Source organism: Gopherus flavomarginatus, chromosome 1, assembly GCF_025201925.1.
Source record: "Gopherus flavomarginatus isolate rGopFla2 chromosome 1, rGopFla2.mat.asm, whole genome shotgun sequence".
NCBI classification, from domain to species: Eukaryota; Metazoa; Chordata; order Testudines; family Testudinidae; genus Gopherus; species Gopherus flavomarginatus.
In genome coordinates, this window is record NC_066617.1 from 4050250 (window position 1) to 4077470 (window position 27221).

The 27221-nt window shown below is 45.6% G+C and overlaps 3 protein-coding genes across 9 annotated transcripts in view; 1 reads left to right on the plus strand and 2 right to left on the minus strand.

Annotated features, from left to right (window-relative positions):
* The window catches only part of LOC127032899 (claw keratin-like), a 196501-nt gene extending 175480 nt beyond the window's left edge, over positions 1-21021 (minus strand). Inside the window, exons 1-2 of one of the 7 annotated variants that reach the window (XM_050920530.1) lie at positions 20990-21021; positions 18598-18787 (exon numbers count right to left, since the gene is read on the minus strand). The gene's annotated coding sequence lies outside the window, so the exon portion shown is untranslated. Of the gene's footprint in view, positions 1-17058; positions 17361-17884; positions 18333-18597; positions 18839-19146; positions 19691-20989 lie in introns of those variants that run through there. The other 6 variants (XM_050920539.1, XR_007768966.1, XM_050920505.1 and 3 more) reach the window with 6 other exon arrangements.
* LOC127032940 (claw keratin-like) lies at positions 7076-7588 on the plus strand. Its single transcript, XM_050920601.1, has one exon. The coding sequence runs from the start codon at positions 7094-7096 to the stop codon at positions 7586-7588; it is 495 nt and encodes a 164-aa protein (XP_050776558.1). The 5' UTR covers positions 7076-7093.
* LOC127032763 (claw keratin-like) lies at positions 14329-17568 on the minus strand. Its single transcript, XM_050920321.1, has 2 exons — positions 17353-17568; positions 14329-15494 (listed from the first exon to the last, which is right to left on the minus strand). The coding sequence occupies exons 1-2, from the start codon at positions 17566-17568 to the stop codon at positions 15033-15035; spliced, it is 678 nt and encodes a 225-aa protein (XP_050776278.1). The 3' UTR covers positions 14329-15032.
* Positions 21022-27221: the final 6200 nt, after the last annotated feature.

Below are 27221 nucleotides of genomic sequence, written 5' to 3' on the forward strand. Positions count from 1 at the left end.
TGTGTGCTTTTTTTCCTCTCCTTGGAATGACATCTCTTTATAGGGTCACAGTAACACAATGGTAATGAATTCCTCCAGGTTTGTGAAACAAAGTACAGGGTAGTTATCGCTGTAACATGGCCTTCTTTATATATGAGGGTAAAAAAGGTCCAAAGGAATTACAAGTGTGTACATTTCAAGCTTGTTCATGTGCAGTGTAGGAATCAAAATTTCAGTTTACAATTCAAGGTGGGAGAAATTTTGGTAGAAGAGAATTTAATTCTGCTGAAGTGTAAATACTCACTGTCACGGGGTGTAGGGGGACACAGGGCCCTACACCCCCGGCTTCTTGCGATTCACCATGACTCTCAGCCAGGCAGTAAAGCAGAAGGTTTATTTAGATGACAGGAACACAGTCCAAGACAGGTCTTGTGGGCACAGACAACAGGATCTTCCCCAATTAGGTCCATTTTGAGGTCCCAGGGGCACAACAGCCCCACTGGGGAATCAGAGCCCTGTCTGCACTTCCCTCCATTCCCCAGCCACCTCCTGAAAAACTCCTTCTCTGCCCCCAGCGTCTCCTCTCCCAGCCTTTGTTTAGCTTCTGGGGCAGAGGTGTCACCTGGTCTCTGACCCCTTCTTGGGTTCTCATGTTACATGCTCAGGTATCTTTCCTCAATGCCAGTCTCCCATCCCCCAATGCAGACCGTCCTCCCAGGCCAACACACCCCACTGAGCATTCACAGCCCACATTAAGAACAGTCCCAGTTCATCACACTCACCACTGAGACAACTACAAATAAAGGGAGTTGAGGCACATTGCAAGACTCTCAATGATTGATCGTTGTTCACACTTAGATGAGAAGATGTTTCACCCAAAAGTTCCTCCCGAAATCATGAAAACAAAATATAAAAATTCCAGAATGAGCCTGTCTCAAACTTACTCTCACGTTAGTGAAGTATCTGGAAGCATCCAATAGGGTTCAGGAGATACAGGTTAGTGTTTGACATGAGTGGTCCCAACTAATGGGGTTTATTATCTGCAGGGTGTTCGTGCATGGAGCCGATGAAGCACTTGAGGCTCCTGTACAGGAAGGCCAAGGAAGCTGGTCTTGGAGGACTTGAGCTAAACCCAGCCAGACTTATTGTCCAACAGGTCAGTGATGCAGGAGGGACCACGGAGGAGCCCAGGCAGACACAGAGGAGGTGGTTCTTCACGTTTACCCAGAGATCCAGGTTATGGATGAATATCCTCTGGAGAGACTGATGCCTTTGCAGGAACCATAACCCCGGCTGGTAAGTTACAACGGTGGCCAGCCTCCCCACCCATATCCTCCTCTCTCTTTGTGTGGCTAAATTTCCGTGTTACGAACAAGATAATTGCAGTAATGTGCACTTATTTTTCATTGATGGAAAACGTGCAATCCATTGCTCTCTGTCTGCGTGTGCAGCGCGCATTGCTGAAGCCACACCACTGTGGTTCCTGTGCTCATACCGAACCCTTCCAACATACCTCCCATGTGTACAGCCTCCTCTGCTGCAGCCTGCAGTGGCCAGAGTTTCAACTCAACGTTTTCATTGACGTCCGAGGAAACACAGTGAAAGGGTCTGTGCCTGGGCTTCTAATGCAGATTTCTAAAACAGCAAAGTAAAAATCAGTCTGCCTCCATGTCTGTCCATTCCTCTGTCCCCTGCCAAGGAGCAGGAGTCCTGGGGCTGCGCAGCACGGGCTGTGTGTGTGTGTGAGAGAGGATGTCCTGGTTGGGGAAGGGGGGAGTTCAAACAACTTACACTGCTGTAAGGAAAAGGTAGTTTCAACATTGATTTTCTCCTCGGGAATCTTTGCCAAGTTAAAGTAGCTGTCTCTGCCGTCTCCTCCCAGAGAGCCAGGCGACAAGCCAGACTGAGTGGTGATTTTTCTAAGAGCTTTTGCATCAGACATCTTGACTTGAGATGTGAAAACTGCCATGATTACTTTACTCTAAGGCTATCTCTGCACTAGTGACTGTCTGTGTACGGTTTTGTGGCTAAACCTCTGAAGCATTTGTCAATCGCTCCCTGTCTGACTTTCACCGGAATGTGCCTCCCTTGACCTCCATGGCAAACAGGTATAATTATAACATTCAGGGTGGGTTGCCTGAGGCTTTCTCTGATCTAAGCATGTCAAAGTGCTTCACAAACGCTCATCAAGTGTTATACAGCCAAAGAGATGAATGACTAAAGTAGTAATAACTTTTGACTGGGATTAAATGTTCCCACACTGAAGATTAGATTCACTTTAAAAATGCATGTCAAGGTCTCAGGTGTCACTCCAGTGCTCAGTTTGGGATTCTCAGCCTTCCAGATTGGGGCTTTTTGATTTTCATTCCTTGTATCTTCTCATTTTCCTTTTATATATATTTTGAAGTTTAAAGGTAGACACTGAAGCAGTGTAAAAGGGAACAGTTCCATCAGCTTGCAGGAATGCACTTCATCTAGCCTAGCTTAGAGTGTCTCTGTCTCCTTGGAGGCTCAGGGCATCATCTCTGGGGACATGTGTGACCGCTGCCTTATTTGCTCTACGGGTCGCTCCTACCTGGATGGGAAAGCAGGAGCCTGGGACTCTGCAAGTAGCCAGTGAGTTCCCAACCAACCCTCCCCAGGACAGGCTCTGAGTGAAGAGCTCTGGGAGGTAGAGACCGAGAGAAGGGTTTGTCAAAGGCCACCAAAAAAATTATTGTTAGAATCCTTGAATCCTAATCCATAATTTGGGGACATCTATTCCCACAAAAAAACCCTGTTATTAAAATAATAGAACCCTGTGCGCACACACAACATTAATGAGCCTGCAGTGCTTTGAAGTCCTTTGATTTGAGGGAGTCTGTGATCATGGAGCATAATATCACTATGAGATCTGGTTCCTGTGGAGGTGGACAAGCACATTGAGGTGAAGGTTACACAGGGAGCAAGTGGCCGAGTCAGCAATAAACTCAGTCCTAGTGATTTACTCACCGCATGCTCATCACTGCTCCTGAACTGCATCGGACAGTTCCCATTCACGGCTTCGGAATAGCCTAATGCAGCATCAGTAAAGTCAGGAGAATGATCGCAGGAATGCAGCTGGCTCATAACATTTTCAAAGGAAAAAGAGCTGAGAGGTTTAATATGCCTCCCATACTATGTGGAGTTAGCGAGAAAATGATCCTCCAAAACACAGATGGAAAAGAATTACATCAGTTGAAGGAGTTACTCAAAGTTTGATTTTTAACTAATTGGGCCTTCAGGAACAAAAGGGCCTCTCAAGGGCTCCCGCAGCCTAAAAAACTGTCTAAAAACACTCCTGACTCGGGGGCCTTCTAACAGCTTGATCTAGTTCTCCGATGAGAACTTCAGAAGTCCTGTTGAACTCACTCTCTCCATAACCATTCAGACCATGTGGTAGGGACTGAACTGAATTTAATTTAGGACTGAATCTTGCACAGACAGTCTGTGATTCATAACAATGGGAAGGGTTTGAGTTTTTTTCAATTATTTTTCTGTTATAGAGTTGCAGGTGTTGGTTTCTCCATAGTTTAGAAGTTAAGGCCTGGATTGTCAGACAAAGACATGCAGTTGTGACATTGGAGCCTATTGATTTTAGTTGGATCTTGGGTATTCAAATCCCTTAAGGATTTCCGAAAAATCTCACCCCAATTTTTGATAAACGGCTTAGGAAGAAATTCCCTAAGTTTCCTCCATAAAGGGCTAATTCATTGTTCTTCTGTTTCTTTCTCTAGTAGCCAGTGGGTGATACTAATGAGACAAGGTACTACATTAGATGGGCCACTTGTCCCTTCCCGCATGGTAATTGCTATGTTCTCACGTTCAGAAGTGAATCTAGCTGCAGATCCTCATCTTGTCCAATTTAGTGTAGCTGCAGTGAAGCCAGTGGATGAGAGCAGATTCACACCAGGGTAGGAGGTGGGGGTTTGTGTTTTGTTTTGATTTAAAAAGCCATTTTTAAAATTAATCAGCAAGTGTTGATGACTCACGAAGGATTACAAACCAAAGCACCGCCTTGCAATACTGGACTGAACTCATTTGTCAGGAGATGTCAGGGTTCTGTTGGCCCCTTTCTGAAGCTCAGTGAGGGGGGTTTCATGGCCCTCTCCCAGTACCAAATGAATGGTGAAGGGGCAATGAGAAATCAGGATCCTGAGACTGGTAGTCCCCAGGGGCAATGGCAATAGTCCACCACTGCAGGTCAGCCTGATTATGACAGGGCAGGCAGGCCAATGAGGGAGTCAGGAACCCGCTATCCCGTCCTCCACAAGTACACTCTGTGCACTACTTTTTGTGTCCTTGGAATCACATCTCTCTGATGGGTCACAGTGACAGAATGGTAATGAATTCTTCCAGGTTTGTGGAATGAAGTACAGAGTAGTATATCTCTTCAACATTTCCTTCTTTCTGAATGAGAATAATAAAGATCTGCTTCCATGGATGTTCCTGCTGGCTTTAACATGGCCAGAGAGCTGGAAGGGACCCCAAAGGATCATTGAGTCCAGCCCCCTGTCTTCACAAGCAGAATCAAGTGCTGATTTTACCCCAGATTTCTAAGTGGCCCCCTCAAGGAGGGAACTAACAATGCTGGATTTAGCAGGCCAAAGCTCAAACCACTGAGCTATCCCACCCCATCCCTTAAACTTTAAAATATATATAAAAAGAAAATGCAAAGTTCCATGGAACAAAAATCAAAGAGCCCCAATTTCAAAGGCTGGGAAACACAGACTGAGCACTGGAATGATATTTGTGACCTTGAAATGCATATTTAAAGTGAATCTAATCTTCAGTGTTGGAAGATCTAATCTCAGTAAAAAGTGCTTTGAAATGCTTAGATCAGAGGAAACCTCAGACAATCCACCCTGAAAGTTACAATTATAGCTTTTGCTACAGAGGTAAATCGAGGCACATTCAGGTGAAGGTCAGACTGGGAGCTATTGGCAGAGTCAAAAATAAACCCCAACTTAATATTTACAAGGTTACTGCGCCTTTGGAAAATTGATAGACTTGTAATTCCTTTGGAGAAGTATTATCCTCAAGTATAAAAAAGCCACCATTCAAGTGGATCACAATATTAGCCAGGTTTTTATTCCTGACGCTGAAATCCAAGGATGCAAACATTTTTTAATCAGACATGTTACTAACCTTGTCTTGTAACATGCTATAACCGGGATCAGCCTAGAGCTCAGCCTGTGGAAGGATGCGTCAGAAATACTGGGCTGTATTTCTGTTTCTGCAACTGACCCTTGTGTCTGACCGTCACCTCAATGTATCTCTTTCTGTAGGCCTATCAAACAGACAGAGTGAGGTTGTTAAGGCTGGAAGTTCTTCAGCATTCTCAGAACTCAAGATTTCAAAGCCCCTCACAAACACTCATTGGTGTTTCACACATGCAAAGGGTTGTGTTCCTAGAATATCAATATATTGTTGTGGGGATTAGACACCTCTGTAATGAGTCACACAGTCACTTTACACAAAATATAGGCCAAGGTCTTTCATGTCATTCCCTTAATCAGGTCATGATTTAAAGCCACACATTTTGGGTCTATTTCATATTCATTCAAATGTAGTTTTGAATTTGGTATTTATTAAAATCTGTGAGGGCGTAAGCCCCTGCTAAGACCGAGTTTGAAAGTTTAAAATGGGACCAAACATTGTTCAGAGGGAGAGTCCTGTGGCACCTGTTGTTCATAGGCATTGTACTATCCCCCTGGCAAAGAGTGAATTTCGGACTTAGAGTCCTGACAGAAAATATACTGGAGGCAATTGAATGATTCCCATTGATTCAAAGGGGATTGGATCTGACCTGCTAGGAACAGAAGTGGTGAGAATGGAGAAAAATGAAACATTTAGAATGAACTGCCCAATGCCCCTAACCATGACCAGCATGAATTGAAAGGACCAAACTGGATTCCTTGCATGACACCCACTTGTGCTACTGATGCCGCTCAGAATCACCTTGACCTTCATTCTCATTGCAGCAACAATAAAGTCATTGGAATGAAAAAAGAAACGCAGTTGGCCTAAAAAATTTTAAGATGAAAGACAACTGAAGAGTGCAACACGCATGTCACACCCTCTGAGGCTGAGATTAGCCCAATAATCACCAACGCTGAGGAAAACAGCTCCATCAAAAAGAGGATTTATGAAGGCAATCAAGTTTGTTTGGTAACTAATTAGGACCTCCTCCACAAACACCATCACAGATCGTACAAGCAGTCCTAGGAACTGTATAAAAGTGCTCACCACACAGCACTCTTCTAAACACTTCTCTGGACTTCATCTCCTTGGTGAACTGGGTAAGTCCAATTCCACTCAATCTCTTTCTAACCCCAGAAATATCACAGTAGGGCCTCTTTTCAATTAAGATGGAATCTTGCATGTTCTCGCTGTGATTTTTATCAGGGATCACAGAGATCTTCCATAACTATCTTGTGTCATTAGTAAGTTGCAGGCGCTGGTGGATTCATGAGCTTAAGCTAAAGGAGAGACTTGAAGAACAATTGGGAAACATATTACCTATTAACTGGAAATAGATTTAGGGCACTGAAATCTTTTCAGTAACTTTAGAAAGTCCCTTAACCTTTTTTCACTTAGGTGGATTTGGAAGAAACTTTCCTAGGTTAGTCCAGAAAGGTCCAATTCAGTAGTCTTCTACTTTATTCTGTAGCAGCTGTTACTCCTCAGTACTGGAGACAAGAGACAGATGAAGTTGACAAGTGGAGTGCTCCGGTTGAGTAATTCCTATGTTCTCCTGAACATAAATACCCATTGAAGCTGCTTCTCCTGAGATGTAATTTCATGTCTCTATTATTCCAGTCTGTGTTTTACAGACAAAGTCATTGAGAGGGGCTCAAAGGGACCGGTTGGGAGGGACGCTTACTGCAAGTGGACAAATGGACAAGAGAGGTAGAAAGACCAAATAGGAACAAATACAAAGAAACTAACTCCACTCCTCCTCTCTCTCTCTGGCCCCATGCTGACCTCACTACCATTGTAACCGAGCTTTGAATCCTTTCTTCCACCAGCACTTCTACCTTCTCTTTACTCTCATCCCTCTTGTGTGTTGCAGGTTTACCTCCACCCCAGAAAGATGACTGTCTCCAGCCTGTACTATCCAGAATGCGGGGTGGCCCGGCCTAGTCCAGTTACTGGCAGCTCCAACGAGCCATGCGTTAGGCAGTGCCCTGACTCTGAAGTGGTGATCATACCCTCACCTGTTGTTGTGACCATCCCCGGACCAATTCTCAGCAATTTCCCTCAGCAGAGTGAAGTAGCAGCCGTAGGAGCACCTGTGGTGGGAGCCGGTTTGGGGGGCTCATTTGGTTGGGGGGGATTGCGCGGCCATGGAGGCCTTTACGGAGGGCTGTATGGTTTAGGGAGGTTAGGTGGTTATAGTGGCCATTATGGTTATGGGGGATTATTGGGCCATGGGGGATACTCTGGTTACCCAGGTGTTTACGGTTATGGGGGATTATTGGGTTATGGGGGACACTGCGGTTACCCGGGCCTTTATGGTTCCGGGGGATTATGGGGGTTTGGGGGATATGGCCGTAGGTCTCTTGGTGGATATTGTGGGCCATGTTAAACCCAGCAGGAACACCCATAAAAGAAGGAAGAACCAGAAATTGAACAGCAAGATACAGATTCACCCCTGAGCCTATGGGCACGGCTTTCAGAAGTGCTGGGCAAACAGGGCTCCAGCTGAACCCAGTGGGAGCTCTGTGTGCTCAGCACCTTGGCCTCACAGCTATGCTGCATTTCCAATGTTATGCTTTAGGACTCTTTCTGCCAAGGCTTTCCCATCCGTGTGCTGATTCTCTCTTTCACATGTGGACTCATTCTGAATTACACGCAGGCTGTTTACACTGACCCCGCAGGGTGAAGGAACAGCAGCCTTCAAATAGGCAGCATTTATGTTTAGTATCACTTTAAGTCCCTTTTAGGCACCACATTTTCTACCTTTCCATCAGTATGTACCTTTAGTGCCTCACTTTGATCTTTGCTCTGGCCAGATGTCTAATGGAAAGGCTGCATAGTCTATTTTGCTTCGTCTCATTTCCCACCAACTGGAATAAGATAAAGATCTTATAATGGTTACAAAGGGGACTTCTTTCTCAATCTCTGCAGCTGCAGCAAAGCAAACAGATCATCGTGTCTGAAATGAGATCCACTGAGGCATGTGATGGGTCACAACTCTTGAAACACTGGAAATATATGCTTTCTGCTCTGTATTATTTCTTTCTGTAACTGTGTACTGCTAATTTCATTTGCATTAAAAACTCTGTTGCATCATAATATCAGTCTTCTGGTTCTCCTTGTTCCTCCCTCCTTGCTTAAAAATCGTGTTGGATGAAATTCCTCCTTGTGCCGCTGGCACTTCTGCAGTGGTAATTTTCAAAGCCCTGGTAGATAGAATCTTTTCCTCCAAAGACTTAGTGACACATTTTCTCTTCATTTACGTTCCCTTTAGTTTCAAGAAGATCAATCATATGGTTTGTGTTAAGAGTCTCTGAGAGTCTTTGCAGGTTTTCATAAGGAAAAGAAAAGTGGCCACAAGATCACATACTTCACTGTAGGCCAACTGTAACAGACTCTTCCTAATAGTGGAAGGGCTACGAGGACCCATCCCCAATGTGGTCCCACTCCTGCCCCTCCTATTCCCCAAAGCCCCGCCCCCCTGGCCAAACCAAAGCTGGAGCCAGAACAGGGAGCCCATCACCCCCATCTGCCGGAGTTGGGGGGCTTGAAAGCAGACCCCAGCCTGTAGCCCCGAATCCCGCACCCCATCCATGGCAGATGGTGGGCTCAAGGTTCCCCACAGCTGCCTGTGTGCTTCTTACTCTGACCCTGCTCCTGCTTCTGGCCCAGACGAGGGTAGAGCCTCATGGGTAAGAGGAGGGGCGGGGAGTCAGGCCCACATAAACAGTGGACCTGACCCATAGTGGTTCCTGGCCCCCCTTCCGCTTCCCCTTCCCCTTCCTCTTCCCATTCAGTTCCCCCAAACACACGCAAGTCTTCAAAAGAACCCAGTTTCAAAAATAAAAGTCAGTGTGTCTGCTTGACACCTCCTTTGCATTAACTTTATGCAGCTGCTGTTAGAAAGTCAAAAGGCAGAAAGAAACGGTCCATATCCATGGAGAGGAGATCACCAGGCTGAATTCTCATTGACACTAAAGCCTTTTGACAGTGCTCTGGCATGGGAAAGAGGCACTCACTCAAGTCATGGTAGATGTAGGTAACATCCACCTTATGGCCCCTGCCTCATTTGCACTTTACAGTGTGGTGTAATACCCATTGTGTAGTTGAGAATCAGGCCCGGTGGGGTGATAACAGAGGAAACCCATAACCAGGAAGGCATTAGACGAAACCGATCAAGGGTAACATGGCAAACATGAGGAATGTTTGCAGAGGTGCTGATGAAATGCAGCTCTCTCATTATTTCACATGGAGTTTGGTGCACTCAATGCTTCTCAAAGCCAGGCCTACGGGGTCAGATGTGAATCTGTATCCTGCTGTTCATTTCCTGCTTCTTCCTGTTCCCATGGAGATGCCTGGTGAGCGCAACGTGGTTTACAATTTCCATTTAGGTCCCGATGACCCCATCCCAATCCCCCCAGCCCTGTTTTCCCCAACAACCATATAGGCCCCTGTGACTATGGAGGTCGTCCTAACCGTATTGGCCACCATAACACTATAATCTCTCATAACCACTGGCACACCGGTTACAATATAATCCTCCATAACATTAGAAACCTCTATCAGCACATGTGCCCCCATCGCCACCTAGACTGTCAGCAGCACTCTAAGATTCCACTCTGCTTTCCTGAGGGAAAGAGCTGAGAATTGCTTTTGGGAAGGACATGACAGTGGCGATTGGATCAGCACTGTAGAGTCAGCGCACTGCCTTATGTCTGGCTTGTTACAGCTGTTGTGTAAGGTATGTGGAATGTCACTGCACGTGTTTGTGAAGCAAGATGTCTTGAAAGAAAGGAAGAAAGAAGGATTGAGGGACCTAACGAGCTCTTTTGAATTCTTGTTACTCTCTTTGTCCCAAAAATTATCCTGTCTCTAAGAAGATGGCTGGGATAGCATTAATAATGTTAGTTTCCTTGGTAGGATGTAACCTCTATATGAGTAGGGGATGGTCTCAAGATCATGGGGAACTTTCCTGGTTGATAAGCTCCCCCAGTGGAATTGCCTAGCTGAGAATCTGAGTCATCGCTCCCACTCCCTTTATCCAGCGGCTGCCTGACCTTGAGGGCTCCCCTTCCACTCTCCTGTGTGGCAGAGACCTTGTGTCATGAACACACAGCTAAGGGTAGCATAAAATCCCTCCTTTACCTGTAAAGGGTTAAGAAACTCAAATAACCTGCTTGATGCTTGACCAAAAGGACCGGTAAGGGGAGAAGATACTTTCAAATCTGAGAGGGAAGGTTTTTGCTTTGTGCTGTGTGTGGTGTTGTTCTCTCTGAGACAAAGAGAGAGACCAAGCAAGGAAGCCAGCTCCTACTGAAATGATACATCTGATATTATTGAAATAGTAAGTAATAGCAAGGAAATGCATTAGATTATCTTTTGTTTTAGCTTGTGAATTTTCACTGTGCTAAGAGGGAGGTTTATTCCTGTTTTTTTTGGTCACTTTCAAGTTTTGTCTAGAGGGGAATCCTCTGTGTTTTAAATCTTATCACCCTGTAAAATTACCTTCCATCCTGATTTTACAGAGGTGCTTCTTTTACTTTTTTCTTTATAATCAAGTTCTGTTTTTAAGAATCTGCCCTAAAACCCCAAAGGTCTGGTGTGTGCTCACCTTGGTTACCTATTTGGTTAAGAACATGAACATAAGAACGGCCGTACTGGGTAAGACCAAAGGTCCATCTAGCCCAGTATCCTCTACTGACAGTGGCCAATGCCAGGTGCCCCAGAGGGAGTGTACCTCACAGGTAATGATCAAGTGATCTCTCTCCTGCCATCCATCCCTACCCTCTGACAAACAGAGGCTAGGGACACCATTCCTTATCCATCCTGCCTAATAGCCATTAATGGACTTAAATTCATGTAGGTTATCCAGTTCTCTTTTAAACCCTGTTATAGTCCTGGCCTTCACAACCTCCTCAGGCAAGGAGTTCCACAAGTTGACTGGGCACTGTGTGAAGAAGAACTTCCTTTTATTTCTTTTAAACCTGCTGCTCATTAATTTCATTTGCTGGCCCCTAGTTTTTGTACTATGGGAATAAGTAAATAACTTTTCCTTATCTACTTTCTCCATGTCACTCATGATTTTATACACCTCTATCATATCCCCTTTCAGTCTCCTCTTTTCCAAGCTGAAAAGTCCTAGCCTCTTTAAGCTCTCCTCACATGGGACCCTGCGGCAGGGTGGTTACCCGCTCCTGCCTTGAGGGGTTGAAAAGCAGCCCTGCAGAGGGCTGCAGCTCTAAAAGCCTGGGCTGATTGGGGGAAAGTAGGCTCAGCTGGGGCCATGCCCCAGTCAGGCCCAGCTGGCCCCTAGAAAAGGCTGTGAGCCAGAGGCCCAGCCAGTCTGCCTCTGCCTGTAGAAGGAGAAGGGCCTGCTTGCAGGGAGCTAGAGACAGGGTACCTGAGTGGAGCAGGGCTGGGGCAAGGCAGAGGAGTTGGGAAGCTGCAGCTTGGAAAGTCCTAGACTGTGGCCTAGCACAAGGGCAACAAGTACTGGGGGTTGCAGAAGGCAGCCCAGGTGTAGGCCAAGGCAGCAGGTCCAAACCCCACCTTGCCACTGATGAGTGGCTGATACTGCAGTCTGCCCCAGGGCATGGGGCTAGACGATGACTGGAAGTAGCCTGATACTGAGGTGAGGTGGGGATAGTGGGTGGGGAGACCCTGAGAGAAAGGGGGTAGTGCTCAGGGGCAGCACCGCAGATAACAGGGCACCGGGGTCCTGGGAGGGACATGGGGCCAGAGGGCAGGCGGATCACTGAGAGGCCTGAAGAGGGCACTCCAGAACTGGAATGAGCTAATTCCCTGAGAGACCAGCAGGATGTGCCGCAGGAATGAGTCAGCACCCTTACAGACCCGTTCCAAACCCCTAATCCTTTTAGTTGCCCTTCTCTCAACCTTCTCGAGTGCCATTGTATCTTTTTTGAGATGAGGAGACCACATCTATACGCAGTATTCAAGATGTGGGCGTACCATCGATTTATAGAAGGGAAATAATATATTCTCCATCTTATTCTCTATCCCCTCTTTAATTATTCCTAACATCCTGTTGGCTTTTTTAACCATCTCTGCACACCAGGGGGATGTCTTCAGAGAACTATCCACGATGACTCCAAGATCTTTTTCATGATTTGTTGTAGCTAAATTAGCCCCCATCATATTGTATGTATAGTTGGGGTGACTTTTTCCAATGTGCATTACTTTGCATTTAGCCACATTACATTTCATTTGCCAGTTTGTTGCCCAGTCACCTAGTTTGGGGAGATCTTTGTGAAGTTCTTCACACTCTGCTTTGGACCTAGCTATCTTGAGCACTTTAGTAGCATCTGCAAACTTTGCCACCTCACTCTTTACCCCTTTCTCCAGATCATTTATGAATAAGTTGAATAGGGCTGGTCCTAGGACAGACCCTTGGGGAACACCACTCGTTACCCCTCTCCATTCGGAGAATTTACCATTAATTCCTACCCTTTGTTCCCTGTCTTTTAACCAGTTCTGAATCCAGGAAAGGACCTTCCCTTTTATCCCAGGACAACTTAATTTATGTAAGAGCCTTTTAACCTAAGCTGGTGGAATATAAGCTTAGCGGGTCTTTCATGCAGGTCCCCACATCTGTACCTTGGAGTTAAGAGATGGGAGGGAACCCTGACACCTTGTAACCACGACAATGGTGAGCCCAGAATTCCCGAGGGACTCAACCCGCAGTCTTGTCATGGACACTTAGGACAGGGACAGGGTGTCCTCACACCGGGCTGCTCTCTTCACACCGGATGCTTCACAGACCCAAGGATCACTGCATATAGTGACTAAAGTGAAATACCTGAAAGCTTCATGGATGCTATTTAAAGACACCATAATAGAGGCCCAACTTAAATATATACCCCAAATTAAGAAACACAGTGAAAGAACTAAAAAAGAGCCACCATGGCTTAACGACCATGTAAAAGAAGCAGTTAGAGAGAAAAAGGCATCTTTTAAAAAGTAGAAGTCAAATCTTAATGAGGTAAATAGAAAGGAGCATGAACACTGCCAAATTATGAGTAAAAATGTAATAAGGAATGCCAAAGAGGAGTTTGAGGCCAAAAACTCCAAAGGTAATAACAAAAATGTTTTTTAAGTACATCAGAAGCAGGAAGCCTGCTAAACAACCAGTGGGGCCCCTGGATGATCGAGAGCTTGAAGATGATAAAGTCATTGCGGAGAAACTAAACAAATTCTTTGCTTCAGTCTTCATGGCTGAGGATCTTAGAGAGATTCCCAAACCTGAGCCGGCCTTTCTAGGTGACAAAGCTCAGGAACTGTCACAGACTGAAGTGTCACTAGAGGAGGTTTTGGAATTAATTGATAAACTTAGTAACAAGTCACTGGGACCAGATGGCATTCACCCAAGAGTTCTGTGAAGTTCAAATGTGAAGTTGTGGAACTATTAACTAGGGTTGGTAACCTTTTCTTTAAATCGGCTTCTGTACCCAGTGACTGGAAGATAGCTAATGTAATGCCAATATTTAATAAGGGCTCTAGAAGTGATCCTGGCAATTACAGACCGGTAAGTCTCATGTCAGTACAGGGCAAATTTGTTGAAACAATAGTAAAGAATAAAATTATCAGACATCTAGAAGAACATAAATTGTTGGGCAAAAGTCAACATGGTTTCTGTAAAGGGAAATCGTGTCTTACTAATCTATTAGAGTTCTTTGAAGGGGTCAACAAACATGTGGACAAAGGGGATCCAGTGGACACAGTACTTAGCTTTCCAGAAGGCCACTTTTCTTTTCCTTACGAAAGCCTGGGTTGCTGTCCTGCAAAGATTCTCACTTTTATTGTGAACCATGTGATGATTGGCCTTCTTGAAATCAAAGGAAAAACTTATCTTCTTAAATTGAAAACCTGTCTAAGTCTTTGCAAGAAAAGATTCTTTTGCTAAAACAGGTTATGCAAGGAGGAACCCCACCCTGGTACTCAGGGCTGCAGACTGCTATCAACCACTCCAAGGGCTGGATTCTCCTGTTACTGCAGAGCTTTGAAAATTACAACTTGAGAAGTGTGCGGTGGTGCCAGCTCCACAGTGAGCAATTTCCCCCTACACCATTTTTAAGCAAGTGTGGAGGAACAAGGAGACCCAGAAGACTGATATTATGATGCAGCAGAGTTTTAATGCAAATGAAATTGGTAATACACAGTTACAGGAAGAAATACTACAGAGCAGAAAGAATGCATTTCCAATGTTTCAAGAAGGGCTCTGACCAATTGCATACCTCAACGGGGTGTATGTTCTTCTGACTGCAGCTGCAGAGATTGACAAACAAGTCCCCATTGAAAGTATTTTAAGTTCCTTGTTTTATCCCAGTTGGTGGAAAATGAGACAAAGGAAAATAGAAGCAGAGGACTAAGCAGTTTCTCTGTTAGACATCTGCCACGCAAAGGTCAAAGTGAGCCGCTAAAGGTACATATTGATGGAAAGGATAGAACATGTGGTGCCTAAAAGGGACTTAAAGTGATAATAAAAGTAAATGATGCCTATCTTAAGGCCGCTGTTTCCTTCACACTGCAGGGTTAGTGTAAACAGCCTACGTGTAATTCAGAATGAGTCCACATGCAAATAAAAGAATCCGCACATGGATGGGAAAGCATTTGCAGAAAGAGTCATAAAGCGTAACATTAGAAATGCAGCACGGCTGTCAGCCCAAGGTGCTGAGCACACACAGCACCCACTGAGTTCAGCTGGAGCCACGTTTGCCCAGCACTTCTGAAAGCCATGCCCAAAAGCTCAGAGGTGAATCTGTATCTTGCCCGTCATTTCCTGTTTTTTCCTGCTTCCATGGATGTTCCTGCTGGCTTTAACATGGCCCACAATATCCACTAAGAGACCTACGGCCACATCCCCCATATCCCCATAATCCGCCGAAACCATAAAGGCCTGGGTAACCGCAGTGTCCCCCATAGCCCAATAATCCCCCATAACCGTAAAGGCCCCTGTAACCACCTAATCTCCCTAAACCATACAATCCTCCGTAATGGCCTCCATAGCCGTACAATCCCCCCAAACAGAATGAGCCCCCCAAACCAGCTCCAACCACAGGAGCTCCTATGGCTGCCACTTCACTCTGCTGAGGGAAATTACTGAGAATTGGTCCGGGGAGGGTCACAACAACCGGTGAGGGTTTGATCACCACTTCGGAGTCAGGGCACTGCCTAATGCATGGCTCGTTGCAGCTGTCAGTAACTGGACTGGGTTGGGCTACCCCGCATTCTGGATAGCACAGGCTGGAGAAAGTCATCTTTCTGGGATGGAGGTAAACCTGCAACACACAATAGGGACTAGAGTAAGAGAAGGTAGAAGTGCTGGTGGAAGAAAGGCTTCAAAGCTCAGTTACAACTGTAGCGAGGTTTGCATGGGGCCCGAGAGAGCGAGGAGGAGTGCATTCAGTCTGCATGGGTGTGGTCATCTATTTGTTCCTGTATCCTCTTTCTACACCTCTTGTCCACTCACAGTAAACTTCCCAGCCAACTCGCCCCATTGTGTCCCTTTGTCTGAAAAACACTGATTGGAATAATGATGGACACCTGGCATTCTGGATCTATTTTAGATATTTATCAAAGAGAAGATTTCTGGGATCATGGTAATCACATCCTTTCCTTTGAGGATTTAACCTCTGCCTGCAAACCAGTCGATTCTGGTGTCAGAAGGTGGCTCTTTGAGTTTCCAGATCTTGGGAGTCACCAAAACTTGCTGATGAAGAAACAGAGATTTGGCTTTTCTCCAAAGAAATCACTTAGGACAAGCTCCTCAGCTGGGCTAAAATGGGTTCAGGTCCACTGACCTGCAGCTACACTAAATTACACCATCTGAGGAGAAGCACCTTCAATGGGTATTTCTGCTCAGGCGAACATAGCAATTGCTAGATTGGATCACACCACTTGAGAACTTTATCCATTCTCTCTCTCCAGTATTGAGGAGTAATAGCTGCTTCAGAGTCAAGTAGAAGACCACCGAATTGACCCTTTCTGGACTAACCTGGGAAAGTTTTTTCCTAATCCAGCTAAGTGAAAAATGGCTAAGGGACTTTCTAAAGTTACTGAAAAGATTTAAATGTCCTAATTCTTTATCCAGTTAACAGGAAATATGTTTCCTATCAATCCACCAGCCCTTGAAACTGAATAATTACACAGGATAGTTAAGGAAGAACACCCTGATCCCTGATAAAGATCACAGTGAGTACATGCAAGACTCCGTCTTAAACTGAAAGAAGCCCTACTGTGATATCTGTGTGGTTAGAAAGAAATTGTGTCAAGCTGGACGTACCCGAATCACCGAGGAGATGAAGTCCAGAGAAATGTGTAAAAGAGTGCTGAGTCGTGAACACTTTTATACAGTTCCTAGGACTGCCTTGAGGTTCTGAGATGCTCTTTGTGGGAGAGGTCCTAATTAGTTACCAAACAAATGTAACCCTTCTGCCCCTCTGAGTTGGCAGCAACAAGGGTCAGGTTGAGTATCCAGGGATTCCGTTTCAATAACACAATGCATAACCGGCTCGAGTCCCCACCGAGTGACCTGGGACACTTACATACCACACCCCCCTGAGTGCCTCTAGGAGGCAATACTTCCCCTCTCGCAAGCACGGAGTCTGAGTGTAGCCAAATCCTTTTAATAAAGGTAGGAAACAATGCGGCATCCCATTTCTTTTCCTCCTGCCCCAATAACAAAGAAATTGGGGAGCCCAGCTGTCAAAATAACCATCCCAGGCTGCCTTGCTGGGTGTGCCCATGCAAATATTTGAGAGTTCACATTTCCTGGCCTTCTTTCCGCACTTCCCATAATTCACCACCAGAGGTCAGGGGAGAGCTCATCCTGACTCTGCTTACACAAACTTGAGTGCCTTTGTAAGTCCTCCTTTGGATGAATTGCAGCCTCACAGGGGGTGATATGCATGTTGCACTCTTCAGTTGTCTTTCATCTTAACATTGTGTGAGCCAGCTGGTGGTTATGGGTGGCATCAGTAGCACATGTGGCTGTCATCAAAGGATTGTCAAAGCGCTGCCTAGAGCAGATTTGCTGATTGGTCAAGGGGAGGGATGGTGGAGAGGGAAAGGAAGCAGTGCTGTTTTGTACAAAGGGTTTGAGTTAAGTCTTGGAACCTGTACTCTGCCAGAAACTACCTCTCCATCCATGGGCAGGCAAGAAAGTGACGTCTTGTAAGACAATGCAGTTGAGTGAGCCCAGCAAGAAGCCCAGGAGAGAGGAAAATGGCGAATTCTTGGTGAAGGATGAGATGCTGTGGGATGAACCTTTGGTAATATGAAAAGATAACGAATGGAAGAACAATTAAACCAGATGACCAATAGTATGAGGTAGTATATATTTGAATAAGACATAAAGGGGAGTAGGAAATTGTCAGAATAGAGAATAAAGAAAGAAAGCAGAGTAGGAAGACTAGATTTCCATCATTTTATGGAGAGCCGTATCCTATCCCCAGCTCCAAAATGGTATCTTTCTCACAGTTCTCTGAGTTCTTTCTTGCAGCTGTAGAGTTTGGCACTCCAGTCCATCTGCCACCATTTGGAAGTACTTCTCTCAATTGAAAAAAAGCACAATAAAAGCAGAAGTTCGAAAAGCTTCTCCATTATGCAGCTGCTGTTAGAAAGTTAAAAGGCAGATAGAGATCGTCCATATTCATAGATAGGAGATCACCTAGCCCAGGGGTGGGCAACCTTCGGGTTGTGGCCCATCAGGGCAATCCGCTGGTTGACCGCGAGACATTTTGTTTATGTTGACTGTCGTGTAGTTGAGAATCAGGCCGATTGTGCTGATAACAGAAGAAAACTATCGCTAGGGAAGCAATAGAGGAAACCCATCGAGTTTAACATGGGAAACATGAGGAATCTTTGCAGAGGTGCTGATGAAATGCAGCTCGCTCATTATTTCACACTGAGTTCAGTGTACTCACCACTTCTCAAAGTTTCGCCTATGAGCTCAGATGTCAATCTGTATCATGCCTCTCATTTCCTGGTTCTTCCTGTTCCCATGGATATACCTGCTGTGTTTAACATGGCCCACAGCTTCCATTAACATAACAATGGCCCCATCGCTAGGATGACCAGATGTCCCATTTTTAAAGTGACAATACTGTTTTTTGGGACTTTGTTTTATATAGGCGCCTATTATCCCCCCGCACCCTCACGCCATCCCGTTTTTTCACAGTTACTATCTGGTAATCATACCCATCGCCATCCCCCTAAACCTGTATTCCCTCACTACCATATGGACCCCATGACCATAGAGTCCATCCTAACTGTATAGGCCCCCATAACTGTATAATCTCCCATCATCACAGGAACCCCCGTAACCATATAACCCTCCAGAACGTTATGAGCCTCTATCATCACATCTGCCCCCATCACCACCTCCAATGTCAGCTACTCCTGGGGATCCCACTCTGCTTTTCTGAGGGAAAGAGCTGAGAATTGCTCCTGGGAAGGTGGTGGCTGGATCAGCGCTGTGGAGGCAGGGAACTGGCTTACACCTGGCATGTTGTAGCTTATTGCAGCTTCACACATTTGTGAAGCAAGACATCTTTCTGCCATGGCGATAAACCTGAAACACACAGCAGGCAAGACAATAAACTTAAGGTACATTGGAAAGGGAAATAAAAATTGTAATGATTAGCTTCTATTGCAACTGAGGTCATGTAGAGACCTAAAGAGAGAAAAGCAAAGAGAGAGAGATGCAGAGAGAGACAAAGAAAGAAAGAAAGAAAGAAAGAAGAAGGGACCCAACCAGCTCTTTTGAATCCTTGTTATTCTCTTTGTCCTAAAAATATCCTGTCTCTAAGAGATATAAATATATACAATGTATATCATTACTGCTTGGAATTTCCAGTCCTTTAAAAAAATAGTGCAAAGAACATGGCTGGGATAGCATTAATAATAGAAGATTCCTTGTTAGGATATAACCTATATGTTAGTAGGAGATGGTCCCACCTCTGTGGGGAACTTTACCAGATTATATGGACCCCGGTTGAATTTACTAATGAATGAATCTGAGTACTAATTCCCACTCTGTTTTCCCAGAGGCCTGCCTGACCTCAAGGACTCCTCTTCCACTGTCCTTGTAACCCTGACAAGGCTCGGACTAGAAATCCTGGTGGGGATCCATCCTTAATCTTCTCATAGTCACTTAGGTCAGGGGCTCAGCTGTCCCCACTCCAGGGTACTCTCCTCACACTGGATGCTTCCACCCCCAATGGCTGCAGCCCCAATTCAGCAGTGGCTGAATTCCGTAACATCTTCAGGTTACGGACCATTTCAGAGTTACAGACAACCACCATTCCCGAGGTGTCCGTAACGCTGAGGTTCTACTGTACATGTACTTCAGAGCAAATATGATTTATTAAACAGCAACTAATAAATAAATAAGGAATAAATTAGACAGGTTAAAGGAACAAGTCACCCCACCCTGTGGGCTGAGGGACACCACACACAGCCGTCTCTGCAGTGTCTCATAGACTCATAGACTCATAGACTCTAGGACTGGAAGGGACCTCGAGAGGTCATCGAGTCCAGTCCCCTGCCCTCATGGCAGGACCAAATACTGTCTAGACCATCCCTGATAGACATTTATCTAACCTACTCTTAAATATCTCCAGAGATGGAGATTCCACAACTTCCCTAGGCAATCTATTCCAGTGTTTAACTACCCTGACAGTTAGGAACTTTTTCCTAATGTCCAACCTAAATCTCCCTTGCTGCAGTTTAAGCCCATTGCTTCTTGTTCTATCATTGGAGGCTAAGGTGAACAAGTTTTCTCCCTCCTCCTGATGACACCCTTTTAGATACCTGAAAACTGCTATCATGTCCCCTCTCAGTCTTCTCTTTTCCAAACTAAACAAACCCAATTCCTTCAGCCTTCCTTCATAGGTCATGTTCTCAAGACCTTTAATCATTCTTGTTGCTCTTCTCTGGACCCTCTCCAATTTCTCCACATCTTTCTTGAAATGCGGTGCCCAGAACTGGACACAATACTCCAGTTGGGGCCTAACCAGCGCAGAGTAAAGCGGAAGAATGACTTCTCGTGTCTTGTTTACAACACACCTGTTAATGCATCCCAGAATCACGTTTGCTTTTTTTGCAACAGTATCACACTGTTGACTCATATTAAGCTTGTGGTCCACTATGACCCCTAGATCTCTTTCTGCCATACTCCTTCCTAGACAGTCTCCTCCCATTCTGTATGTGTGAAACTGATTGTTCCTTCCTAAGTGGAGCACTTTGCATTTATCTTTATTGAACTTCATCCTGTTTACCTCAGACCATTTCTCCAACTTGTCCAGATCATTTTGAATTTTGACCCTGTCCTCCAGAGCAGTTGCAATCCCTCCCAGTTTGGTATCATCTGCAAACTTAATAAGCGTACTTTCTATGCCAACATCTAAATCGTTGATGAAGATATTGAACAGAACCGGTCCCAAAACAGAACCCTGCGGAACCCCACTTGTTATACCTTTCCAGCAGGATTGGGAGCCATTAACAACTACTCTCTGAGTACGGTTATCCAGCCAGTTATGCACCCACCTTAGGGTCAGGGCAGTTCACAGTCTGTTCCTCCTGCCCAGTCCCTGGCCGTGCTGCAGGGACGCTGCGGGTCGGACACTTGCTCTGGCGCTTCCCACAAGCCCTCAGGCTCCAGGTGGCAGGACCCTTCTTCCCAGCATCAGGCCCCCGTCAGTGTCATGATCCCCATCTTGGCTGGTGGCGTCTCCCTGTGCTGGACCCTCTGCCCAGGGTCCCCCCCACTCACCCAGCTGCTCACCGCACCCGGCTCCGGACGGCCCCAGCCCCAGCCCCAGCCCCAGCTCCACTCTGCCCCAGCCGGGCTGCAGCTCTGCCTCCAGCTCAGCTCTGGCTGCTGGTCTCGCCTCAGCTGGGCCCGCGCTGGCTGAGGCAGCTCCAGCTCACACGGAGGACGGGATCCCGGGCTCCTGACTCCCTCATTGGCCTGCCTACCTTGTCAATCAGGCTGGTAGGCCGTGTTGGGCTCTCATCATTGGTTCTGGGGACAGTCAGTCAAGATCCCTGATTTCTCATTGGTCCTTCACCATCCTTTTGATATTGGCACAAGGCCACCAAAAAAGCTCCCCTAACCTTTAGTGAGTGGCCAACAGTCCTCTGACATCTACTGACAGACACAGCAGTTCAGTCCAGTATCACAAGACCATGCTTTGGTTTGTAAACCTCAGCGAGTCACCAACACTTGCTGATGAATAAAGAAAAATGGGTTTTTAAATCAAAACAAAACACAACCCCAGCGCCTCCCCTGGTGCAAATCTGCTCTGATCCACTGGCTTCACTGCAGCTACAGTAAGTTAAGCCAGAGGAGGATCTGCATCTAGATTCACTTCTGAAAGCGAGACTGTTGCAATTCCCATGCTAGAAGAGACAAATGGCCCATCTAATGCAGTATGTTATCTCAATGAGTATTACTCACCGTCTGCTTCAGAAGAAAGCAGAAAAAGAATTAATGAACACTTTATGGAGGAAATGTAGGGAATTTCTTCCTGAACCCTAAATCAAAAATTGGGGGTGAGATTTTTTGGAAATCCCTAAGGGATTTGAATGCCCAAGTTCCAACTAAAATCAACAGGCTGTAGTGTGCGAAATATTGTACATGTCTTGCTCTGAAAATCCAGGCCTTAACTTATAAACCACGAAAAAACCAATGCCTGCAACTCAATAAGAGAAAAAAAAATTTAAAAACCCAAACCTTTCTCATGGTTAAGAATCACAGAGTGTCTGTGTAAGATTCAGTCCTAAATTAAAAGGATCACTAGCACATAGTCTCAATGGTTATGGAGAGAGCAACTTGAATAGGGTTCTCTAGTTTACGCAGTAGAATAAATTAAAGGGATTAAAAGACACCCGAGTCCTTAATTTTTTCAGACAGTTTTTTTGGCTGCTGGAGGACTTGAGAGATCCTTTGTTCCTGAAGGCCCAATGAGTTAAAAATCAAACTTTGAGTAACTCCTTCAACTGATGTGATTTTTTCCCTTTGTCTTTGTTGCCGGCAGATAACTGCCTGAGGCCAAGCAACAGCGGGGGGCGGGGGGGGGGGTCCGTCACTTGGTGTGCCGTGCCAATAAACACACCAGGGTGGAGAAGCAAACCAAGCTCAAATAAGGTGCAAGGGAGAAAATCTCAAATCCTGCCCCCCTAAAACAAGCAGTTTCTTCCTTTTATATCACAGTTGTTTACTACAAAACTTTCTTGCTGACAAGCTGATTTCTGACTCCCCCCTCCTTTCCCATCCAGCTGCAGTATCTTTTCTCATTCAATCTTTTGTCTTCCCCCTTCCTCCCCGCTCTCCGCTGCTGAGACATGTATACAGTATCTTAAAACGGCCTTGAGCGTGCTTTAGCCTAGCTTTAATGTATTACAGCAGAGAGCTGACTGTTACAACCGAAAACTAACTGCTAACACTACATTTTACAGCTCTTAACATATTAGGTTACACTAGGTTACACAAAGTGTTGAACATGGAGGAACATTGGTTCATTGAGGCCTACAGCAGGAGGGCTTCATTGACACTTGTGGTTTACCACCCCCCCCGAGTTACCTAGATTTATGCCTAGTGACACCAACATCTTTTTGAGGATCATTTTCTTGCTAACTCCACACGATGTGAGGGGCACAATACACCCTTCAGCTCCCTTTCCTCTGAAAACATTACGGGCCAGCTACATTCCTGGGATCATTCTACTGACTTCACTGATGCTGCAGTGGGATATTCAGAAGCCTTGAATGGGAACTGTCCAATGCAGCTCAGGAGCAGTGGTGAGCATGGGTGAGTAATCACTATGACTAGGTTTTATTACTGACTCTGTGAGTTGCAACCTGTGTAACCTTCACCTCAATGTGCTTGTTCACCTCCACATAAACCAGATCTCATAGTGATATTATGCTCAATGATCAGAGGCTTCCTCAAATCAAAGGACTTCAAAGCACTGCAGGCTCATTAAAGTTGTATGTGCACACAGGGTTCTATTATTTTAATAGCAGATTTTTTTTGTGGGATTAGATGCTCCCAAATTATGGATTAAGATTCAAGAGTTCTCCCAACAATTTTTTTGGCGACCTTTCAGAAACCCGTCTCTCTGTCCCTGCCTCCCAGAGCTCTTCACTGAGAGCCTGTCCTGCGGAGGGTGGGTTGGGAACTCACCAGCTGACTGCAGGGTCCCGGGCTCCCTCTTTCCTGAGGCTGATGTAGCTGTAAAAAAATCCGCTGGTGGCCTCATTAGAGAAACGCTGGATTAAATAAACCTTACACATCCATGTTAATGTTTCTGATGTCATGCCAATAGTCAGTCGATGATTCCCAGGCTCCGAATTTGGGGCTGTTTGATTTTCATTCAGTAAAGCTTTGAATTTCCCTTTCTTTAGTAAACATTCCTTTACAAAGCTCAAGAGGCAGATACCGAACCAGTGGACATCAGTAGAGTTCCCCAGACTTCAATGGCGTTCTGTGCCTTACAGCTGAGGGAAAGAATTTCATGCTGTTCGGGTTAGAGGAAATCCTGTTGGGGTTGTATTTTCCAATTTAAAAATTATTCTAATTCTGGCTGAAAAGCTTTGTGTGAGAGCCGGTTCTTGCAGGATGCACTAGGTTGGTCAGACTTCCAATTAATCCAGTCTCATCCCACAGCTCTCTGATCGTTTGAAGAAGGAATCCTTAACTGTCAGTGCTGTGCTTCTTCCTTTGCTTTATTAGCTGATATCTCTCACAAGACGCACTTCTCTTGGCTGCTCATGGGTGGAGATGCAGTACCTGACATTTCCCATTGGTATCACTATATGTTGGATCTGAGCAGCAGGGGGTAGAGTTGCCGTGTATGCAGAGAGAGAGACATTCCCAACAAAGTGTCTCTCCGCCAGGCTAGATAAAGTGCATTCCTTCAAGCTGATGGAACTGTTCCCTTTTACACTGGTTCAATATCTACCTTTAAACTTCAAAATATATAGAAAAAGTATATGCAAAGAGACATGGAAGGAAAATCAAAAAGCCCTATTTCAAAGGCTAGGAATAACAAACTGAGCACTGCAGTGACATTTTACAGACAAAGTCTTCAGTGTTGGAATATCTAATCCTTGTAAAATGTTATTACTACTTTAGTAGTTCATCTCTTTGGCAGTATAACACTTGATGGGTGTTTGTGAAGCACTTTGAAATGCTTAGACTGGAGGAAGCCTCAGTCAATCCACCTTGAAAGTAATAATTATACCTGTTTGCCATGGAGGTAAAGTGAGGCACATTCAGGTGAAAGTCAGACAGGGATCGATTGGCAGAGTCAGAAATAAACTCCAGTAGTTGGGAGCACTCATGCCAAACACTAACCTGTATCACCTGAACCCTACTGGACGCTTCCAGATACATCACTAACCTGAGAGTAACTCTTAGAGAGGCTCATTTTGGCATTTTTAAAATTTTGTTTTGATGATTTTGGGGTGAACTTTGGGTGAAACATCTTCTCCTCTAAGTGTGAACAATGATCAACCATTGAGAATCTTGCAATGCACTTTTACACCCTCTATTTGTAGTTGTTTCCATAACGTTATAAACCTCTATCAGCACATGTGCCCCCATCGCCACCTCCAGTGTCAGCTGCACCCAAGGATTCCACTCTGCTTTCCTGAGGGAAAGAGCTGAGAATTGCTCCTGGGAAGGACATGACAGTGGCGATTGGATCAGCACTGTAGAGTCAGCGCACTGCCTTATGTCTGGCTTGTTACAGCTGTTGTGCACGGTGTGTGGAATGTCATTGCACGTGTTTCTGAAGCAAGAAGATCTTGAAAGAAAGCAAGAAAGAAAGATTGAGGGACCTAACGAGCTCTTTTGAATCCTTGTTACTCTCTTTGTCCCAAAAATTATCCTGTCGTTAAGAGGTAGAGGGAGCTAGAGGCAGGGTACCTAAGTGAAGAAAGGCTGGGGCAAGGCAGAGGAGCTGGGGATATATAAATTTATACTTCTTAGAGACAGGACATTCCACACACCGTGCACAACAGCTGTAACAAGCCAGGAGCAATTCTCAGCTCTTTCCCTCAGGAAAGCAGAGTGGAATCCTCAGGTGCAGCTGACACTGGAGGTGGCGATGGGGTCATATGTGCTGATAGAGGTTTATAACATTATGGAGGATTATATTGTAACTGGTGTCCTAGTGGCTATGGGAGATTATACAGTTATGGAGGCCAATACGGTTAGGACGGGCTCCATGGTCACAAGGGCCCATATGGTTTTTGGGGAAAACAGGGCTGGGGGGATTGTGATGGGGTCATCGGGACCTAAATGGAAATTGTAAACCACATTGCGCCCACCAGGCATCTCCATGGGAACAGGAAGAAGCAGGAAATGAACGGTAAGATACAGATTCACCTCTGATCCCATACGCCTGGCTTTGAGAAGTGTTGAGTGCACCAAACTCCATGTGAAATAATGAGAGAGCTGCATTTCATCAGCACCTCTGCAAACATTCCTCATGTTTGCCATGTTACCCTTGATCGGTTTCGTCTAATGCCTTCCTGGTTATGGGTTTCCTCTGTTATCACTCCACCGGACCTGATTCTCAACTACACAATGGGTATTACACCACGTTGTAAAATGCAAATAAGGCAGGGGCCATAAGGTGGATGTTACCTACATCTACCTTGACTTGAGTGCCTCTTTCCCATGCCAGAGCACTGTCAAAAGGCTTTAGTGTCAATGAGAATTCAACCAGGTGATCTCCTCTCCATGGATATGGACCGTTTCTTTCTGCCTGTTAACTTTCTAACAGCAGCTGCATAAAGTTAATGCAAAGGAGGTGTCAAGCAGACACACTGACTTTTGTTTTTGCCACTGAGTTCTTTTGAAGAGTTGCGTGTGTTTGGGGGAACTGAATGGGAAGAGGAAGGGGAAGGGGAAGCGGAAGGGGGGCCAGGAACCACTCTGGGCCAGGTCTACTTTTTATGTGGGCCTGACTCCCCGCCCCTCCTCTTACCCATGAGACTCTATTCTCGTCTGGGCCAGAAGCAGGAGCAGGGTCAGAGTAAGAAGCACACAGGCAACTGTGGGGAACCTTGAGCCTGCCATCTGCCATGGATGGGGTGCGGGATCAGGGGCTGCAGGCTGGGGTCTGCTCTCGAGCCGCCCCAACTCCGGCAGATGGGGGGATGGGCTCCCTGTTCTGGCTCCAGCTTTGGTTTGGCCAGGGGTCGGGGCTTTGGGGAATAGGAGGGGCAGGAGTGGGACCACATTGGGGGTGGGTCCTCATGGCCCTCCCACTATGAGGTAGAGTCTGTCACCGTTGACCTACATTGAAGTATGTGATCTTGTGGCCACTTTTCTTTTCCTTATGAAAACCTGCAAAGACTCTCATAGACTCTTAACACAAATCATATGATTGATCTTCTTGAAACTAAAGGGAACGTAAATGAAGGGAAAATCTGTCCCTAAGTCTTTGCAGAAAAAGACTTTACCTACCAGGGCTTTGAAAGTGCCAGCGACACAAGGAGGAATTTCGTCCAACACGATTGTTTAAGCAAGGAGGGAGGAACAAGGAGAACCAGAAGACCGATATTATGATGCAGTAGAGTTTTTAATGCAAATGAAATTGGTAGTACACAGTTTCAGGAAGAAATACTACAGAGCAGAAAGAATGTATTTCCAGTGTTTCAAGAAGAGTTGCGACCCATCACACACCTCAGTGGGGCTTATTTCAGACACGAAGATCTGTTTGCTTTGTTGCAGCTGCAGAGGTTGACAAAGAAGTCCCCTTTGTAACCATTATAAGTTCTTTGTTTTATTCTAGTTGGTGGGCAATGAGACGAAGCAAAATAAAAGCAGAGACTAGGCAGCTTCTCCATTAGACATCTGGCCAGAGCAAAGATCAAGGTGAGCCCCTAGAGGTACATACCGATGGAAAGGTAGAAAATGTGGTGCCTAAATGGGACTTAAAGTGATACTAAACATAAACGGTGCCTATTTGAAGGCTGCTGGTCCTTCA

Bases quoted from the DNA above. Each gene is read 5' to 3' on its own strand.
- LOC127032763 (XM_050920321.1), bottom strand. From the start codon at position 17,568: ATGTCTTATTCAAATATATACTACCTCATACTATTGGTCATCTGGTTT. The intron at 15,495-17,352 runs GTAGTTTCTGGC...TGTGTGTTGCAG, and splicing joins GCCTGCCCATGGATGGAGAG to GTTTACCTCCATCCCAGAAA.
- LOC127032940 (XM_050920601.1), top strand. From the start codon at position 7,094: ATGACTGTCTCCAGCCTGTACTATCCAGAATGCGGGGTGGCCCGGCCT.